This window comes from Poeciliopsis prolifica, unplaced genomic scaffold, assembly GCF_027474105.1.
Source record: "Poeciliopsis prolifica strain line A6 unplaced genomic scaffold, Auburn_PproV2 SCAFFOLD045, whole genome shotgun sequence".
NCBI classification, from domain to species: Eukaryota; Metazoa; Chordata; class Actinopteri; order Cyprinodontiformes; family Poeciliidae; genus Poeciliopsis; species Poeciliopsis prolifica.
In genome coordinates, this window is record NW_026562420.1 from 3,787,099 (window position 1) to 3,809,096 (window position 21,998).

The 21,998-nt window shown below is 34.1% G+C and overlaps 1 protein-coding gene across 2 annotated transcripts; it reads right to left on the reverse strand.

Annotated features, from left to right (window-relative positions):
* Positions 1-3,062: 3,062 nt before the first annotated feature.
* On the reverse strand, positions 3,063-7,384 carry gpank1 (G patch domain and ankyrin repeats 1). Of its 2 annotated transcripts, XM_055056508.1 has the most exons (4): positions 6,576-7,384; positions 6,371-6,512; positions 6,200-6,275; positions 3,063-3,794 (listed from the first exon to the last, which is right to left on the reverse strand). In XM_055056508.1, exons 1-4 carry the CDS (start codon positions 7,002-7,004, stop codon positions 3,353-3,355), a joined length of 1,089 nt encoding a protein of 362 aa, XP_054912483.1. In that variant the 5' UTR covers positions 7,005-7,384; the 3' UTR covers positions 3,063-3,352. The 2 variants fall into 2 exon arrangements, with proteins under 2 accessions (XP_054912483.1, XP_054912482.1); XM_055056507.1 differs by having other exon boundaries at positions 6,371-7,384.
* Between the last annotated feature and the right edge of the window lie 14,614 nt (positions 7,385-21,998).

The window sequence follows — 21,998 nt, forward strand, 5'->3', positions numbered from 1 at the left end:
TGCATGGTGTAGTGAGTGCTATTGGTTTACACATTCCTAGTGATAAAATGATAAAACACACAGCCTATCAGTTAAAAGTGTCATACTACTTTATGAATCATTCTCTTTTAGTGCTGTTTTTTAAGATTTTGGTAATGAGAACAAACAGAATATCAACCCGTACACTTACCTGCCGTTTAGGATCAGATCATGGAACTGTCTGGGCATACTATTTGCTCTGGTAATAATCAAACTGGCTTTGGTGAAAGTTTTGCAGAACCACAGCTTCCTGGTCTGTGATGAGACTGAGGTATTACTACAAAAGTAGTTTTCTTTCAAAAATATACAGTAACAAATGTCAAAGTACATTCCGCAGAAAAATAGAAAAGGAGCTGCTTGACTTTTTCCCTCTGAGGGATCTTGGGAAATAATCCCTCAATCAAACTAAAACTACGGAAACACTCCCTCAACTCAGGAGACGTGGACAATTGAAAACAACAGGCTGTCTGACTGTACATCGCACAAGGGTAAGCTTATGTATGTAGTTGTTTGTAGCAGTTTTATTTGATAAAGAGCATTTAAGACTATTTTTTTATTTATGTTTATGAACAGCAATATTTTAGTTGAATATTTTGGAACATTGTCTTTTGGTTTCCTACATAATATAAAAGTGCCCTTCTGTTTCTCATCCTCACCTCAGTTTACCCACTTTCCTGTTGAAATCATATTGATCAAATAGAAAAAAACATTTGTCAAAGTATGAACTTATTAAAGAGAACGTTATTAAGATATTAAGATAATTTGCCCCCAAATATTCTTTAGAATTATATTGAAATACGACTGATGAAAGAGCACAATTTTTCACTATTATTTATAAACTGTTACCTTTTACAAAATAATGGGTCCATATAAAGTAAATCTTTGTCCTCATAAGCAATAATGACAACACATTATGAAGAAAAAAACCCAAATGTCATTTACTGAAGCTGCAGACATGCCTTCCAGAAAGTACATATTCCATCTGTTTGCTAAACATAAGGATGTTTATCTGCAGAAATCTTCAACCAAGCTGTTTTGAAAACCAAATTTAAAACACTTTTAGTGCCTGAAAGAACAATTTCTTTCACCATTACTTTAAATAAAACTAATAATTCATTTCAAATAAGGGGATAAATTGCAGCCTTCATAGTGCTTCCTAGTGGGAAGTCATTTCCCTGTTGATCCAAAAGTGGGAAATGGTTGACATGAATGTGGAACTGACTCCTTTAACATTGTTCTTAACCCAGACTATAAACTGCATCATAGACAGATGGATGGTTAGAAAACTCCTTACCTTATCAATCTAAACCAGAGGAGATTTGTTAGTCAAAGAAAAACTTTAGAGCATGCATGAAGATTAGTACATATCCTACAACGAATACACAAAGCTGAAACAAAAGTGGAAGTAGTTCTTCATTTGTTCAAATGAACTTTAGTCCATAAAGTGATGGGCCAAACTAATTTGCAGATGGTTTGACTACATCCACAATAATCACTATGTAAGCTTTTCTTTTCATTGGAGAAAGAAATATGATAGGGATGCAATATTTATGCCCTTTCTTTGTCCTCATTTATAAAACAGTACAGTACAGTAGGAGAATAAAACGATTGACTTTTGTAAAGATTTTTTAGATATATAAATATATTTTTTACAAGTTTTAGAAATCAAAAAGGATGAGTATAATTAGCATAATCTCAGTGTTGAGAATGTGGCTGTTTTGGCTATAAGGCCACATATATAGGGCCACAATAATATTTGTGAAACATTATTATACTAAGTATGTGTATATTATGTAAATTACTTTTCAATGTAATCTGGCATACTTGTATGTAGATATTTAGCAATATTAAATGCCCTGGTAAAAAAAACACTAAGGAGTTTCAGTAACTACTTTAAAATCTATGCAGGAGCCAATTGATTTTAATAATTCAAATGTCATTGAATGACAACAATCTGTTGATATTGTTAGAACAATACACATAAGGCAGGTCTATCTTTAGAAATACTCATGTTAAAATGGTTTAAAAAAAAACTAAAAAAAAATATGTATGCTACCCCTTCCATATGAAATTGTAAATTTTTGGTTGACTCTAAACAAGGAAGATCAAGTAAATATAAACTATAAGGGTTTATGAGTGTTTTACAATTCTGTGGCAAAGGGTCATAATATTAAGCTGACTATGCAGAGGAGAACAAACATGCGAGTCACATGTCTGGGTGTGTTAAATCAGGTGAAAAAGTAGCTGGAGTTATAGTAGCGAGAGCTCAGTAACTGCTCGGGTTAGGGATGAATCATTTGGCCTTTAGATAAAACAAATAATCCTGGTTTCATTAGTCCACACAATGGTTTAAGGATAGCAACTTCGCTTCAGGCCAGTCCATGTTATTTAGCAAACTAACATTTCCAGAATAACATGTTTCTGTTTAATTCTGTTTCTTGTTTTGGCAATTTTTGCACTTCTTCATAGTTTAAAACATTTAGAATAATTTCGGCAAAGAAGCCCAAAATTTCCTGCACTATGGGCTCCAGAACAATTTCTAGAACAAGTATTTGCAACATTTTCAATCCATAGACATTTTCCCTCAGTCCAGCGAAAACAAAAACAAACAAAAAATTTAGTCAAAGCCACATATACCATTACCTGACTTTTGAAAAGAAGGCATCTTAATTTTGTTTATATCTACTACAGAAAATCTGTTGCGATTTTGAAATAACATTTTTTTATTCCCATTTTTAGATTTGAAATGAAAACATAAAATGTTTTTTAAAAAGATGATGGCTACAGTTTCTTATATAGGATGTTACTCGCACAGTTTTCAGCCTCATAACATAAAAAATAGATCTTAAATAATTGTTTTTTCACTGGTTAAAATAGCAATAATTAACCAACAAGGCGGTTTGTTGCACTGCAAAAAGGCCTAAAGAGAGCCACTGGCCTGGTAAGCGATGTTAAACTTCTGTTATCAGTTATGGGATTTTCAAGAAACAAGAAAACAACAAAAATAAGTTCACATTTTTATAAAAAAAATATTTGCCCACTGCTTTTTATATTAAAAATGCATTTTACTTTCTTTTGATATTGTTAGAACATAAATACTATTTGTTTTTTGAAACAGTTTCAGAAAGTCAACAGCAAATCCCATAAGTAAGAATGAATCAGAATAAAAATAAAATAAATAACATTTGATAGTTACTGTATCATTGCAGAAACTGTAGAGAACATGTTGGCCAAAACTGAAATAAAGTCACACAGCAGCAACCAGTGTGCTGCAGTGTGAAACATTTTAGACAAGTCCACTGAGAGAACACCAACAACACAGCATGGCCAGGTGTTACTGATAAAACATAGCACGAAAGTCTCTCTCCCAGTTTTTATCTTTTTGTTCTTTTCTCTTGATCTCATCCTTCTTCTGTCCTCTCTTTCCCTTTTCTTCTTTCTCTTGGTATTGATTTTTTACAGCATCAGCATCACCAGCTTTGAAGTGAGTCACTTTAGGTCTTTTTATTGGTCCAAATCCCAGACCTTTCTGGTCTCTTTTTAATACGGTGGATACGGGCTGCTTAGTGCCATCTGCCTCTGGGCCCAGGCCCGTACCAGGTTTCCAGCCGCAGCGAACCATCATCCTGTAGCTGTTGCTGGACGAGGGAAGGCAGTAGTAAGGCGTAGGCTCAGGGCGGCCCAGACTAAACTGATGCAGAGTAGAGGAAATATGTGACGAGTGGCTGCCTTCGTACTCGGAATGGCACACATCGCACCACTGAGGCTGGAGCAAACTGAGAACATTAAGAAAACATGTCAGAGCAGCCATGCCAGAAACATCTGACTGTCTTAACTCAGTGAATATAGCACTATGGATTTGGTTGTCAATTCTGATGAAGTAAGAGTGAATTCTTCTTTTAATAAAATGTGCATACAATATAGAAATTTGGACGTCTTTTTAGTTTATAGTCTTGTAGTTTGACAAATGTGCAACAGAGCAGGCAGTTTACAAATGGCTGTATCTTAAAAAGCAGATGCATCGTTATCACTATGGGCCATATGTTTTTTAAAAAAATTTTAATATAGTTTAACAGTTGATATCTGACACTAGACATGCATAAATTAAATTATATTTTAGGCTTTAAATATTGCTTCAAAGTACAGTCTCCAAAACTAAATGCTGAGCTGCTTTGTGGAAGGACAAGGACACATGTTTTTTTCTACAGCAATCCAAAAAGTGTGCACCCATTTGTGTTTTGCAGGTCTGCAGTTGTCCCATATTCTTTGTTCTATTGCAACATGAAGGACTTAAGTAAAGGTTATGTTTGGTAGGAAGAAATCTCCATGGAGAAATGTACAGACAGTTCGATCTGCAAGACAACTCTGCCACAGGGCAGAACGAAAATGCCATTAAACTCAACTTCACATTCATAATGACATCTGTAAAGAAGAACTATGGAACTATCACTCAACACTAAAACATGCAAGGCAGGCTTTCTTTGCAGATGTCATAAACAAAAACATTAACAATGCTCAAGCTTTATTTGCAACAGTTGACAGGCTCACAAACCCTCCTGTGACGTTACCACCTGAATTCCAATCTAATGCTGCCTGTAACAAGTTTTCCAATTTCTTTTCAGAGAAAATTTTAAAAAATCAGAGGATTAATCTGCACATCAACTCTAAAGCCAGAACCATTGCTGTACCCCAACAAAACAAATACAGAAAAAATTACCCATTTTCAACTACTTAATTATAAAAAGCTAGAAGACATTATAAGTAAATTAAGTTCAAGCTCCTGCTGTCTGGATGTTGTGGAGAATATAAGTTTGGTTAGCATAACTTTAGAGACACTCAATCTTTGTGCATATGAAATATTAGATCTAGCATGAACATTTTGAGTAGATTCTAAGTTAGGTAAACTTAGATCCACAACTAAAACAACGGTTGACTCTCTGAACTCACATAAATTACTAAGGGCCTTCAGGCAGGGGAGTATCCAGCCACAGAAAAGTCTGTTTTTTATCAGAATCAGTGAATTCTTTAGAATAGACTTTACAATACTGTTGTTAGTTTACAAATCACTTAACTGTTTAGCACCACAATACATTAAAGATCGGAACGGTTGTTGTATCAACCTTCCCGACCTCTCCGGTCTTCTGGTTCTGGTCTGCTGTACATCCCCAGAACCAGAACCAAAAGAGGAGAAGCAGCTTTCAGCATCTATGCACCAAAAATTTGGAACAAACTTTCGGAAAACTGTAAAAACAGCAAAAACCCTGACTTCCTTTAAATCTCAACTAAAAACGCATCTGCTTAGAATTTTATTTGAAACGTAATATGGAACAATGTATTGTTTATTCTAGGTTGCATGACTTTGTGTTTATGATGTAAAACACTTTGAAATGCCTTGCTGTTGAAACAAATAAAATATGATTGATTGATTTATGCATTTAACAGTTCTCTGTGACAAGTTTAATACTTGGGATATTGTTTTATAACAGCCCTGCTTTAAACTTCTTTCTTCATGAACTGTCTAAAGTTTATTTAGCTTTTCATTAAGTTCATACAGCTCAAGTCCATTCACTAATTAAATTGTATCTAAATTGTATATGTATACAACTGATTCAAAAGAAATAGCCACAATTTGAAATATCTAAAATTAGAAAACAATCTCTAGCTTTTCACCAGGAGTAGGTGAGGGCAAATCCAAATATAACCTAAGTTTATGGAAAAAATAAAATTCAAATAAAATGAAGTTTGTGGATGTGATATTATAAAGTGAAAGTGGTATGATTACTATTATTATTACTATTTATCTTAGATAAAACATCCAAACAAAAGAGTGTTTTAGCTTCACATCTCCTTGTTTTGTATCACATCATTTTCATATTAAGTTACACAGATACTTTGATCTGTTGCTTTATAGAGTTTATTTTAGAAAACTTTATTTGGTTAAAAAAAAAAAAAAAAAAATATATATATATATATATATATATATATATATATATATATATATATATATATATATATATATATATATATATATTCATAAGCAACATCACCTTTCCACAAAACATTCAGATGAATGCATTTTCCGTTTTTCCATGGGTATCTTAGTTTTTGTACACCACTGTAACTTATTTGCACCAAAGGTGCATTTTTTTCAGTTGTAATTACATGTCATTACAATTCTAACCTGCAAAGAGAAGATGTCTCTCTCTGTGGACTTTTTCCAAAACTTAATAACTCTTCCAGGACACCATCATGGCCAGCTGTGAAGAAAGCGAGTGAGTAAAGATATTCAGAAAAAATATACAAACCAAAATATTATGAACATAGACTGGTTAGCACAGACAAATGAAGATACCTTCTGATGCCAGATCTTGGGCATCCTTGCCTCTTGTATCAACCACTCCGACCCAGGCTGCACCGTGCATCAGCAGCAGTCTCACTGCAGCTTTCTGTCCTGACCAGCTGGCACACATAACAGCTGTCCACAGGTAGGAGTCCTGTAGGACAAAACGCAAACTGATAAATAACATTAAATCAAGAACAACACTAGGTGTTGCTACCTGGAAATTAATGTCCACTCCTTTTGAGATCAGCTCCTTGAGTCCTGCAATGTCCCCCTGATGAGCGCAGCGCAGCAGCCTGAGCCCCTGCAGCTCCTGGGCTCTCTCTGATCTCTCATACTGTCTTCTTTGGTTGTCTTCTCTTTCAGGTCTTGCCTCCATTTGGACCATAGACTCGGGTCGAACCTGCTGAACTCGTCCAGCCCTGATCTGCCTCCTCATTCTTCTATCAGAGCCCCTATTAGGATTGTTCCTGTGAGTGGCTGTCACTGACTGGTCCTTCTGGGTTTTGTCATCTTTAATCAGGTCTTCATAGAATCTCCTGACTTCTTCTCCGCTTATTTTGGAACTTTTGTTGGTGGACGTTTGTTCCGTTCCGAAACTAAAAGCATCTTGGTCGTTGGCAGGAATAAATCCTAAAGCAGCCATTCCACGCGATTTTCAACTTACGACGTTCCCGGTTAAATGTTCCCTGCTGCTTCAGCAGTTACCTTAATTAAGCAATGCCAGTTGCCTGATAACGGCATAGCAATTTGCAGTCCATGCTGAAAATTGCAACACCAAATAGTAGGCTAAGCCGAACCCTAAACAATCTTTAGCCACAAGCACAACATAAACTAACCGCCAGCAGTGGTAAGTAGTTAACTTTAACTCAAGACAAGACGGTAAGTGATTAGATAGTAATCTTTCACACTACCAGGGCAGCTTAAGACAGAAACTCGGCATCTTAAGCAAAAAGAACAGAAAATCTTCGCGATCGTTCAAGCTAACGTTTTTTTTCCAGGAGCACTAAACGTTTCGAGAACAAATTTGAGTGCTGCCACCTACCGGTTTGGGTGTTAACATTTCTACTTAACTGTGATTCTTCTTCCTGCTTGAAATTCAACTTGAAATAAATGAGAAATCTCGTATTTCGGACCTCAGGCAGTTTGTATTCAATAAAGTAAAAACATAAAAACCTATGTTTTAGCTTTGTAGTATTTTAATAATTTGGTTACATTGATATTTATAAAGGAATATTTAAACTAAGCACACAAAATGAAGAGAAATAAGACATCTCCTTCAGCTTGTGCAGCTAACCACCCTGGTCTCTGAGTACAGTAGTTTATAAAGCCTACAGTATTTTTTTTCTATGTTTACCAGAAGATGGTCGAGTTTGATTTGATATTTGTTCCAAAATGTGTCTTATAATTTTCAAGATAAATGGAATGCTGCACATGTATTTTGTTCTCAGGTCACTTTCTGGGATGATCTTAATTCTCCACTACACTTAACACATGATTGATTTTGAACAAAAGATCAAGAAGTCGTGTTGGCTTTTTGTACCTATTTTATCTACATTACAACTGATATGCTTCATATTTACGCTGTAAATAGTTGGTAACATTTTCTTCGAGCATTATCAAAGGCAACCCAAATATCACCAGATCTACTTGCAGCAAAGCTTGAGAACCAGTGGTCTAATTTTTTTTAAATCCATTTTGCCATGGCTTTACTAAGCTGTTTCTCATTAAATCCGGATCTAAACAGTGAGACTTCACAGATGATGGCATCCTCACATTATGATGACAAAAAAACAAGGCAGTTGTACAGAAGGCTCCCCTTTTATTGTGTTATGGCAGGGGTGTCTAAAAAGCAAATTCTGAAAATATAATTGAATATGGCCCGCACAAAAAGCTTGAGCTCAACTCTGTTGCACTTCTCAGTTTCAACACTAGATGGAGCCAGCCACAGAAACGAAATTAAGCAAAGGAAAACTAATACCGTGAGTCACCAGAAATGGCAACACAGAACAAATGCACAATAGCAAGTGAGTGTAGGAGAAGTACTTTTTCAAAGAAATCAACGGAAAGTGTGTCTGTTTAATTTGCAATGAAGATGTTGCTGTAATGAAAGAGCATAATGTCCGTCGGCACTAAGAGATCAAACATCAAAGCTCCACATCGTACACTGGTGCAGAACGAACACAGAAAGTCAAGCAAATGACAGCTAGCCTGCAAACTCAACAGCAGGTTTTTGTGCTAATAAAATACAGGAAAACGCCACAACAGCAAGCTAAACTACAGTCGCTAAACTACAGTCGCTAAACTTATTGCCCAGCATGACAAACCGTTTTCAGACGGTGATTTCATAAAGCAGTGCCTCATCAAAGACACATAAATAATGTGCCCAGATAAAGTGTTTGATTTCAACAATGTGAGCTTATCTAGAAATACTACAGTGGTGCGGAGAATCGAGGACTTGTCAGCTAACCTGAAACTTCAGCTGAGAGATAAAGCCAGGACCGGCGAGCGCAAAGGAACGGCATCGTTGGTGTGCGCAAAGGTAAAAGACAGCGGAGGTGAGGCTGTTAGGATGAATTGTATAATCCATCAAGAAGCGCTGTGCCAAGATTGTCCAGCTGAGCGATGTGATGAAATGTTATTAACTCAACATAATTTGAGCTAGAGGAATGACCCACAAAGATTTTCAGGCTTTCTAATCTGACGTGGAAGCTGAATACGGGGATTTACTCTACCACTCTGATGTGCGCTGCTGCAGCACTTTTATTCGCTGAGATCAGAAATCGACCAGTTTTAAAAGAGAAGAGTGCTTTTGATTTTTTCATGAATCATGAACTAAGTGACCCTCTGGCTGGCAGATCTGGCATTTTTAGTTGATCTTACACATCATCTGAATACACTGAACAAGAACCTACAAGGAAAAGAACAGCTGCTTAAGAACATGAAAGCCTTCTGCATAAGCTCCGCCTATTTGAGGCACATATGTCACCTCTAGTATATGGCCTGGCCCTTTGTTTATTTTTCTATATTTGGCCCTCACTAAAAAAAGTTTGGACACCCCTGAGATAGCGGTATTGATAGTGGAGACAGATCTGTTTGAGAAGAAAGAGCATGCTTCAAAATTATGTCTGTGCTTGGAACCAATTCCACAGCTTTTTAAAGTGCACTGTATATTGATGCAACTTTTCTGTTGAATGCCAATATTCGTTCAGAAACATTACATTTGGGTCAACAGGTGAATAATGCAATCAGTTTCAATTTTACATGCATGAAGAAATTTACTCCATGACAATTTATGTGATTTTCCCAAAGGTTTGTGTGAGCAAAATAAAAACTCTGCTCAGTCAAAAGAGAGACAGTCCAACCTGCTCTGTCTATATTCCAAAACAAAACAGATGTTGACAGTTTCTCATGGACACAGAACCAGTGCTTCTCATAATCACAATTAGCTCCCTATGAAACACAGTTAATTCATTATAATATTTAATATCGGAAAAAGGAGAGATTAAAGTTTTGAATTTTGCAAGAAGTTGTTGTAAAAGAATTAAATTTTGGAAGCTTCCATTCATATACATAGTTTATAGCGGACAAGTCAAATTGCACAGCTGTGTGAGTCCAATCAGAATGTGATGTAACTTTTACACCTTGTTGAGATAAAATCAATACCTAATCACACATTAGATCTCACCTTATAAGATTTACTGGGCACATATCAACAAAAAACAAAATGAATATTAAATACCAATTTTTTTTTTTTTTTCACAATAAAAGAACGTGCTCCGAGTCAACCATAAAGAACACTCCTCCTGAAATAGTCAAATCAAAACTAGGGAAGGCTTTGTAGATGCGAAATGAACATAAGTTTGATTTTACGAGCCAAATTTTTCCTCTAAGTCAGAGATGGCATTTATAATTTTTGTCAAGTGAACCACTGTCAGCAAGCAGCTCTTCTTTGCTAGAAATAGAAAAAACAGGAGACTTATTCACATCCGCATTCAAATCACCGTCTCGAAAATGAACTAAGACTTCAAATCATTTCATGCCGTAGTTTGGACAACCTTGCTTTAGGCTATAAGCCTATTTTATTTTTTGCTAAGGAAGAAAAGACTTCAAGCAAGTGGGTAGTGGACATAATTTCTCATTTGGAGCCCACTGCTACTACAAATAATTTTCTAGAGAAGATGCAGAGGGCTTATGAATTTCTCCTCTCTGTAGGAAATGTATCTCAACGGAGTAACTAAATTTATACTTCATCTTGTTATTGTTCCTATCTTCAGTTATTAACTTGTTAGATACAAGGAGCCTTGTTCCTATATGAATCTCTAAGAAATGAACCATTCTACATACACTGTTTTTGTCCAAGTAGTAAAAATCAATTCCATCTTTAATCTCTTTTATATTTGTGCAGCTCTCATACATTTTATGTTTAAGGATGACTTGTTCAAAGTACAAGAATATACGTTTACTGTTTCATCTCTTTCTGATCTGCACAATACTCGTCCAATATTGTGCAGATCACAATTTTATCACGATCTGAGCACTATTTATTTCTGTTTGTAAGTAATGTCATTGTTGCACTTAATACCCTTCCTTCTCAATTTCAAGACCCAGAACTGTTCTTCGTGAATGCTCCTGCGTCATTCTTTTTTTTTTTTTTTGCAAACTTTGTTTATTTGGTGTTTAACAGGAATTGCATAGCCACACATTTAAAATGTGATACATATAAAACAAACCATAAAATTCCCTTAAGTTATAAAAACAAAACAAACAAAAAAACCACAACAAAACAAAACGACCTCCAATAACTCCAAGGCAATAAGAAAAGGTTTTTGAGATAAATAAAATTAAGATGCATTCTGTCATACCTAAAAAAGTACAGTTTGTGCCCAGCAAAGTAAATATGGAACCGTAAGAAAGGGAAAATACAAGGGAAAGGACACAGAATGAGCAGACAAATACACACACAAAGGACAAGACTGGGACAGAATGAAAATGAACTTGACCAACCAAGTGTAGTAATGGCTGCCATATTTCTGTAAATTTGTCAGAGGAACCCCGCAGTGACATCCTAATTTTCTCAAGTTTAAGAAAATAAACAATATCCCTCAACCAATGTATGAAAGAAGGAGGTTGTGGTGATTTCCATTTAAGAAGAATTATCCTCCTTGCAATAATGGTCATAAAAGACAAAGAATTTTCTTGGGAAGAGGACAAAGGATATGGTCCCGAAAACAAAGCTTCTCAGTTGTTGTTCAAACCACAAAACTAAACTGCTTCACAGTACTTCTATATTTATTTCACTGAGAGAAAGCTTTTTTCGTCTTAGTCTTATTTTTGACTTCTTTCACTGAGATCAACACTGGAATTGTTCAAAACACTAAAATATACTGCTTCTCAGTACTTTTATGCTGTTTCAATAATTATGAAGCTGAACTTTCATGAATTTGCAGAAAATTACACAGTGGTGCATTTTTGACTTATTTCACTGAGAGAAAGCGTTTTTCGTCTTAGTCTTATTTTTGACTTCTGTCACTGAGATCAACACTGGAATTGTTCAAAACACTAAAATATACTGCTTCTCAGTACTTCTAAGCTGTTTCAAAGATTATGAAGCTGAACTTTCATGAATTTGCACAAAATTACACAGTGGTGCATTTTTGACTTATTTCACTGAGAGAAAGCTTTTTTCGTCTTAGTCTTATTTTTGACTTTTTTCACTGAGATCAACACTGGAATTGTTCAAAACACTAAAATATACTGCTTCTCAGTACTTCTAAGCTGTTTCAAAGATTATGAAGCTGAACTTTCATGAATTTGCAGAAAATTACATAGTGGTGCATTTTTGACTTATTTCACTGAGAGAAAGCTTTTTTCGTCTTAGTCTTTTTTGACTTCTTTCACTGAGATCAACACTGGAATTGTTCAAAACACTAAAATATACTGCTTCTCAGTACTTCTATGCTGTTTCAAAGATTATAATGCTGAACTTTCATGAATTTGCAGAAAATTACACAGTGGTGAATTTTTGACCTATTTCACTGAGAGAAAGCTTTTTTCGTCTTAGTCTTATTTTTGACTTCTTTCACTGAGATCAACACTGGAATTGTTCAAAACACTAAAATATACTGCTTCTCAGTACTTTTATGCTGTTTCAAAGATTATGAAGCTGAACTTTCATGAATTTGCAGAAAATTACACAGTGGTGCATTTTTGACTTATTTCACTGAGAGAAAGCGTTTTTTCGTCTTAGTCTTATTTTTGACTTCTGTCACTGAGATCAACACTGGAATTGTTCAAAACACTAAAAATACTGCTTCTCAGTACTTCTAAGCTGTTTCAAAGATTATGAAGCTGAACTTTCATGAATTTGCACAAAATTACACAGTGGTGCATTTTTGACTTATTTCACTGAGAGAAAGCTTTTTTCGTCTTAGTCTTATTTTTGACTTTTTTCACTGAGATCAACACTGGAATTGTTCAAAACACTAAAATATACTGCTTCTCAGTACTTCTAAGCTGTTTCAAAGATTATGAAGCTGAACTTTCATGAATTTGCAGAAAATTACACAGTGGTGCATTTTTGACTTATTTCACTGAGAGAAAGCTTTTTTCGTCTTAGTCTTATTTTTGACTTCAGTCACTGAGATCAACACTGGAATTGTTCAAAACACTAAAATATACTGCTTCTCAGTACTTCTAAGCTGTTTCAAAGATTATGAAGCTGAACTTTCATGAATTTGCAGAAAATTACACAGTGGTGCATTTTTGACTTATTTCACTGAGAGAAAGCTTTTTTCGTCTTAGTCTTATTTTTCACTTCTTTCACTGAGATCAACACTGGAATTGTTCAAAACACTAAAATATACTGCTTCTCAGTACTTCTAAGCTGTTTCAAAGATTATGAAGCTGAACTTTCATGAATTTGCAGAAAATTACACAGTGGTGCATTTTTGACTTATTTCACTGAGAGAAAGCTTTTTTCGTCTTAGTCTTATTTTTGACTTCTTTCACTGAGATCAACACTGGAATTGTTCAAAACACTAAAATATACTGCTTCTCAGTACTTCTAAGCTGTTTCAAAGATTATGAAGCTGAACTTTCATGAATTTGCAGAAAATTACACAGTGGTGCATTTTTGACTTATTTCACTGAGAGAAAGCTTTTTTCGTCTTAGTCTTATTTTTGACTTCTTTCACTGAGATCAACACTGGAATTTTTCAAAACACTAAAATATACTGCTTCTCAGTACTTCTAAGCTGTTTCAAAGATTATGAAGCTGAACTTTCATGAATTTGCAGAAAATTACACAGTGGTGCATTTTTGACTTATTTCACTGAGAGAAAGCTTTTTTCGTCTTAGTCTTATTTTTGACTTCTTTCACTGAGATCAACACTGAAATTGTTCAAAACACTAAAATATACTGCTTCTCAGTACTTTTATGCTGTTTCAAAGATTATGAAGCTGAACTTTCATGAATTTGCAGAAAATTACACAGTGGTGCATTTTTGACTTATTTCACTGAGAGAAAGCGTTTTTCGTCTTAGTCTTATTTTTGACTTCTGTCACTGAGATCAACACTGGAATTGTTCAAAACACTAAAATATACTGCTTCTCAGTACTTCTAAGCTGTTTCAAAGATTATGAAGCTGAACTTTCATGAATTTGCAGAAAATTACACAGTGGTGCATTTTTGACTTATTTCACTGAGAGAAAGCTTTTTTCGTCTTAGTCTTATTTTTGACTTCTTTCACTGAGATCAACACTGGAATTGTTCAAAACACTAAAATATACTGCTTCTCTGTACTTCTAAGCTGTTTCAAAGATTATGAAGCTGAACTTTCATGAATTTGCAGAAAATTACACAGTGGTGCATTTTTGACTTATTTCACTGAGAGAAAGCTTTTTTCGTCTTAGTCTTATTTTTGACTTCTTTCACTGAGATCAACACTGGAATTGTTCAAAACACTAAAATATACTGCTTCTCAGTACTTCTAAGCTGTTTCAAAGATTATGAAGCTGGACTTTCATGAATTTGCAGAAAATTACACAGTGGTGCATTTTTGACTTATTTCACTGAGAGAAAGCTTTTTTCGTCTTAGTCTTATTTTTGACTTCTTTCACTGAGATCAACACTGGAATTGTTCAAAACACTAAAATATACTGCTTCTCAGTACTTCTAAGCTGTTTCAAAGATTATGAAGCTGAACTTTCATGAATTTGCAGAAAATTACACAGTGGTGCATTTTTGACTTATTTCACTGAGAGAAAGCTTTTTTCGTCTTAGTCTTATTTTTGACTTCTTTCACTGAGATCAACACTGGAATTGTTCAAAACACTAAAATATACTGCTTCTCAGTACTTCTAAGCTGTTTCAAAGATTATGAAGCTGAACTTTCATGAATTTGCAGAAAATTACACAGTGGTGCATTTTTGACTTATTTCACTGAGAGAAAGCTTTTTTTCGTCTTAGTCTTATTTTTGACTTCTTTCACTGAGATCAACACTGGAATTGTTCAAAACACTAAAATATACTGCTTCTCAGTACTTCTAAGCTGTTTCAAAGATTATGAAGCTGAACTTTCATGAATTTGCAGAAAATTACACAGTGGTGCATTTTTGACTTATTTCACTGAGAGAAAGCTTTTTTCGTCTTAGTCTTATTTTTCACTTCTTTCACTGAGATCAACACTGGAATTGTTCAAAACACTAAAATATACTGCTTCTCAGTACTTCTAAGCTGTTTCAAAGATTATGAAGCTGAACTTTCATGAATTTGCAGAAAATTACACAGTGGTGCATTTTTGACTTATTTCACTGAGAGAAAGCTTTTTTCGTCTTAGTCTTATTTTTGACTTCTTTCACTGAGATCAACACTGGAATTGTTCAAAACACTAAAATATACTGCTTCTCAGTACTCTAAGCTGTTTCAAAAATTATGAAGCTGAACTTTCATGAATTTGCAGAAAATTACACAGTGGTGCATTTTTGACTTATTTCACTGAGAGAAAGCTATTTTCGTCTTAGTCTTATTTTTGACTTCTTTCACTGAGATCAACACTGGAATTGTTCAAAACACTAAAATATACTGCTTCTCAGTACTTCTAAGCTGTTTCAAAGATTATGAAGCTGAACTTTCATGAATTTGCAGAAAATTACACAGTGGTGCATTTTTGACTTATTTCACTGAGAGAAAGCTTTTTTTGTCTTAGTCTTATTTTTGACTTCTTTCACTGAGATCAACACTGGAATTGTCCAAAACACTAAAATATACTGCTTCTCAGTACTTCTAAGCTGTTTCAAAAATTATGAAGCTGAACTTTCATGAATTTGCAGAAAATTACACAGTGGTGCATTTTTGACTTATTTCACTGAGAGAAAGCTTTTTCGTCTTAGTCTTATTTTTGACTTCTTTCACTGAGATCAACACTGGAATTGTTCAAAACACTAAAATATACTGCTTCTCTGTACTTCTAAGCTGTTTCAAAGATTATGAAGCTGAACTTTCATGAATTTGCAGAAAATTACACAGTGGTGCATTTTTGACTTATTTCACTGAGAGAAAGCTTTTTTCGTCTTAGTCTTATTTTTGACTTCTTTCACTTAGATCAACACTGGAATTGTTCAAAACACTAAAATATACTGCTTCTCAGTACTTCTAAGCTGTTTCAAAGATTATGAAGCTGGACTTTCATGAATTTGCAGAAAATTACACAGTGGTGCATTTTTGACTTATTTCACTGAGAGAAAGCTTTTTTCGTCTTAGTCTTATTTTTCACTTCTTTCACTGAGATCAACACTGGAATTGTTCAAAACACTAAAATATACTGCTTCTCAGTACTTCTAAGCTGTTTCAAAGATTATGAAGCTGAACTTTCATGAATTTGCAGAAAATTACACAGTGGTGCATTTTTGACTTATTTCACTGAGAGAAAGCTTTTTTTCGTCTTAGTCTTATTTTTGACTTCTTTCACTGAGATCAACACTGGAATTGTTCAAAACACTAAAATATACTGCTTCTCAGTACTTCTAAGCTGTTTCAAAGATTATGAAGCTGAACTTTCATGAATTTGCAGAAAATTACACAGTGGTGCATTTTTGACTTATTTCACTGAGAGAAAGCTTTTTTCGTCTTAGTCTTATTTTTCACTTCTTTCACTGAGATCAACACTTGGAATGTTCAAAACACTAAATATACTGCTTCTCATACTTCTAAGCTGTTTCAAAGATTATGAGCTGAACTTTCATGAATTTGCAGAAAATTACACAGTGGTGCATTTTTGACTTATTTCACTGAGAGAAGCTTTTTTTCGTCTTAGTCTTATTTTTCACTTCTTTCACTGAGATCAACACTGGAATTGTTCAAAACACTAAAATATACTGCTTCTCAGTACTTCTAAGCTGTTTCAAAGATTATGACTGAACTTCATGAATTTGCAGAAATTACACAGTGGTGCATTTTTGACTTATTTCACTGAGAGAAAGCTTTTTTCGTCTAGTCTTTATTTTTCACTTCTTTCACTGAGATCAACACTGGAATTGTTCAAAACACTAAAATATACTGCTTCTCAGTACTTCTAAGCTGTTCAAAGATTATGAAGCTGACTTTCATGAATTTTCAGAAAATTACACAGTGGTGCATTTTTGACTTATTTCACTGAGAGAAAGCTTTTTTTCGTCTTAGTCTTATTTTTGACTTCTTTCACTGAGATCAACACTGGAATTGTTCAAAACACTAAAATATACTGCTTCTCAGTACTTCTAAGCTGTTTCAAAGATTATGAAGCTGAAACTTTCATGAATTTGCAGAAATTACACAGTGTGCATTTTTGACTTATTTCACTGAGAGAAAGCTTTTTTCGTCTTAGTCTTATTTTTGACTTCTTTCACTGAGATCAACACTGGAATTGTTCAAAAACACTAAATATACTGCTTCTCAGTACTTCTAAGCTGTTTCAAAGGATTATGAAGCTGAACTTTCAGAATTTGCAGAAAAATTACACAGTGGTGCATTTTTGACTTATTTCACTGAGAGAAAGATTTTTCGTCTTAGTCTTATTTTTCACTTCTTTCAGTTAGATCAACACTGGAATTGTTCAAAACACTAAAATATACTGCTTCTCAGTACTTCTAAGCTGTTTCAAAGATTTGAAGCTGAACTTTCATGAATTTGCAGAAATTACACAGTGGTGCATTTTTGACTTATTCACTGAGAGAAAGCTTTTTTTCGTCTTAGTCTTATTTTTCACTTCTTTCACTGAGATCAACACTGGAATTGTTCAAAACACTAAAAATATACTGCTTCTCAGTACTTCTAAGCTGTTTTCAAAGATTATGAAGCTGAACTTTCATGAATTTCAGAAAATTTACACAGTGGTGCATTTTTGACTTATTTCACTGAGAGAAAGCTTTTTTCGTCTTAGTCTTATTTTTGACTTCTTTCACTGAGATCAACACTGGAATTGTTCAAAACACTAAAATATACTGCTTCTCAGTACTTCTAAGCTGTTTCAAAGATTATGAAGCTGAACTTTCATGAATTTTCAGAATTTACACAGTGGTGCATTTTTGACTTATTTCACTGAGAAAGCTTTTTTTCGTCTTAGTCTTATTTTTGACTTCTTTCACTGAGATCAAACTGGAATTGTTCAAACACAAAATATACTGCTTCTCAGTACTTCTAAGCTGTTTCAAAGATTATGAAGCTGAACTTTCATGAATTTGCAGAAAAATTACACAGTGGTGCATTTTTGACTTATTTCACTGAGGAGAAAGCTTTTTTCGTCTTAGTCTTATTTTTCACTTCTTTCACTGAGATCAACACTGGGATTGTTCAAAACACTAAAATATACTGCTTCTCATTACTTCTAAGCTGTTTCAAAGATTATGAAGCTGAACTTCATGAATTTGCAGAAAATTACACAGTGGTGCATTTTTGACTTATTTCACTGAGAGAAAGCTTTTTTTCGTCTTAGTCTTATTTTTGACTTCTTTCACTGAGATCAACACTGGAATGTTCAAAACACTAAAATATACTGCTTCTCAGTACTTCTAAGCTGTTTGAAAATTATGAAGCTGAACTTTCATGAATTTGCAGAAAATTACACAGTGGTGCATTTTTGACTTATTTCACTGAGAGAAAGCTTTTTTCGTTCTTAGTCTTATTTTTGACTTCTTTCACTGAGATCAACACTGGAATTGTTCAAAACACTAAAATATACTGCTTCTCAGTACTTCTAAGCTGTTTTGAAAGATTATGAAGCTGAACTTTCATGAATTTGCAGAAAATTACACAGTGGTGCATTTTTTGACTTATTTCACTGAGAGAAAGCTTTTTTTTCGTCTTAGTCTTATTTTTCACTTCTTTCACTGAGATCAACACTGGAATTGTTCAAAACACTAAAATACTGCTTCTCAGTACTTCTAAGCTGTTTCAAAGATTATGAAGCTGAACTTTCATGAATTGTAGAAAATTACACAGTGGTGCATTTTGACTTATTTCACTGAGAGAAAGCTTTTTCGTCTTAGTCTTATCTTTCACTTCTTTCACTGAGATCAACATTGGAATTGTTCAAAACACTAAAATACTGCTTCTCAGTACTTCTAAGCTCTTCAAAGATTATGAAGCTGAACTTCATGAATTTGCAGAAAATTACACAGTGGTGCATTTTTGACTTATTTCACTGAGAGAAAGCTTTTTTCGTCTTAGTCTTATTTTTGACTTCTTTCACTGAGATCAACACTGGAATTGTTCAAAACACTAAATATACTGCTTCTCAGTACTTCTAAGCTGTTTCAAAGATTATGAAGCTGAACTTTCATGAATTTGCAGAAAATTACACAGTGTGCATTTTTGGACTTATTTCACTGAGAGAAAGCTTTTTTCGTCTTAGTCTTATTTTTGACTTCTTTCACTGAGATCAAACACTGGAATTGTTCAAAACACTAAAAATATACTGCTTCTCAGTACTTCTAAGCTGTTTCAAAGATTATGAAGCTGAACTTTCATGAATTTGCAGAAAATTACACAGGTGCATTTTTGACTTATTTCACTGAGAAAGCTTTTTTCGTCTTAGTCTTATTTTTGACTTCTTTCACTGAGATCAACACTGGAATTGTTCAAAACACTAAAATATACTGCTTTCTCAGTACTTCTAAGCTGTTTCAAAGATTATGAAGCTGAACTTTCATGAATTTGCAGAAATTACACAGTGGTGCATTTTTGACTTATTTCACTGAGAAAGCTTTTTTCGTCTTAGTCTTATTTTCACTTCTTTCACTGAGATCAACATTGGAATTGTTCAAAACACTAAATATACTGCTTCTCAGTACTTCTAAGCTGTTTCAAAGATTATGAAGCTGAACTTTCATGAATTTGCAGAAAATTACACAGTGGTGCATTTTGACTTATTTCACTGAGAGAAAGCTTTTTTCGTCTTAGTCTTATTTTCACTTCTTTCACTGAGATCAACACTGGAATTGTTCAAAACACTAAAATATACTGCTTCTCAGTACTTCTAAGCTGTTTCAAAGATTATGAAGCTGAACTTTCATGAATTTGCAGAAAATTACACAGTGGTGCATTTTTGACTTATTTCACTGAGAGAAAGCTTTTTTCGTCTTAGTCTTTTTTTGAACTTCTTTCACTGAGATCAACACTGGAATTGTTCAAAACACTAAAATATACTGCTTCTCAGTACTTCTAAGCTGTTTCAAAGATTATGAAGCTGAACTTTCATGAATTTGCAGAAAATTACACAGTGGTGCATTTTTGACTTATTTCACTGAGAGAAAGCTTTTTTCGTCTTAGTCTTATTTTCACTTCTTTCACTGAGATCAACACTGGAATGTTCAAAACACTAAAATATACTGCTTCTCAGTACTTCTAAGCTGTTTCAAAGATTATGAAGCTGAACTTTCATGAATTTGCAGAAAATCACACAGTGGTGCATTTTTGACTTATTTCACTGAGAGAAAGCTTTTTTCGTCTTAGTCTTATTTTTCACTTCTTTCACTGAGATCAACACTGGAATTGTTCAAAACACTAAATATACTGCTTCTCAGTACTTCTAAGCTGTTTCAAAGATTATGAAGCTGAACTTTCATGAATTTGCAGAAAATTACACAGTGGTGCATTTTTGACTTATTTCACTGAGAGAAAGCTTTTTTCGTCTTAGTCTTATTTTTCACTTCTTTCACTGAGATCAACACTGGAATTGTTCAAAACACTAAAATATACTGCTTCTCAGTACTTCTAAGCTGTTTCAAAGATTATGAAGCTGAACTTCATGAATTTTCAGAAATTACACAGTGGTGCATTTTTGACTTATTTCACTGAGAGAAAGCTTTTTCGTCTTAGTCTTATTTTTCACTTCTTTCACTGAGATCAATACTGGAATTGTTCAAAACACTAAAATATACTGCTTCTCAGTACTTCTAAGCTGTTTCAAAGATTATGAAGCTGAACTTTCATGAATTTGCAGAAAATTACACAGTGGTGCATTTTTGACTTATTTCACTGAGAGAAAGCTTTTTTCATCTTAGTCTTATTTTCACTTCTTTCACTGAGATCAACACTGGAATTGTTCAAAACACTAAAATATACTGCTTCTAAGCTGTTTCAAAGATTATGAAGCTGAACTTTCATGAATTTTCAGAAAATTACACAGTGGTGCATTTTTGACTTATTTCACTGAGAGAAAGCTTTTTTCGTCTTAGTCTTATTTTTCACTTCTTTCACTGAGATCAACACTGGAATTGTTCAAAACACTAAAATATACTGCTTCTCAGTACTTCTAAGCTGTTTCAAAGATTATGAAGCTGAACTTTCATGAATTTTCAGAAAATTACACAGTGGTGCATTTTTGACTTATTTCACTGAGAGAAGCTTTTTTCGTCTTAGTCTTATTTTTGACTTCTTTCACTGAGATCAACACTGGAATTGTTCAAAACACTAAATATACTGCTTCTCAGTACTTCTAAGCTGTTTCAAAGATTATGAAGCTGAACTTTCATGAATTTGCAGAAAATTACACAGTGTGCATTTTTGACTTATTTCACTGAGAGAAAGCTTTTTTCGTCTTAGTCTTATTTTTGACTTCTTTCATTGAGATCAACACTGGAATTGTTCAAAACACTAAAATATACTGCTTCTCAGTACTTCTAAGCTGTTTCAAAGATTATGAAGCTGAACTTTCATGAATTTGCAGAAAATTACACAGTGGTGCATTTTTGACTTATTTCACTGAGAGAAAGCTTTTTTCGTCTTAGTCTTATTTTTCACTTCTTTCAGTGAGATCAACACTGGAATTGTTCAAAACACTAAAATATACTGCTTCTCAGTACTTCTAAGCTGTTTCAAAGATTATGAAGCTGAACTTTCATGAATTTGCAGAAAATTACACAGTGGTGCATTTTTGACTTATTTCACTGAGAGAAAGCTTTTTTCGTCTTAGTCTTATTTTTCACTTCTTTCACTGAGATCAACACTGGAATTGTTCAAAACACTAAAATACTGCTTCTCAGTACTTCTAAGCTGTTTCAAAGATTATGAAGCTGAACTTTCATGAATTTGCAGAAAATTACACAGTGGTGCATTTTTGACTTATTTCACTGAGAGAAAGCTTTTTTCGTCTTAGTCTTA

What these genes read in the sequence shown, in the direction of transcription:
- gpank1 (XM_055056507.1), bottom strand. Translation starts at nt 7,004, where the DNA reads ATGGCTGCTTTAGGATTTATTCCTGCCAACGACCAAGATGCTTTTAGT. An exon ending in CCAAGATCTGGCATCAGAAG is followed by an intron (nt 6,276 to 6,370) that starts GTATCTTCATTT and finishes CTTTCTTCACAG; the next exon opens with CTGGCCATGATGGTGTCCTG. An exon ending in GAGACATCTTCTCTTTGCAG is followed by an intron (nt 3,795 to 6,199) that starts GTTAGAATTGTA and finishes TAATGTTCTCAG; the next exon opens with TTTGCTCCAGCCTCAGTGGT.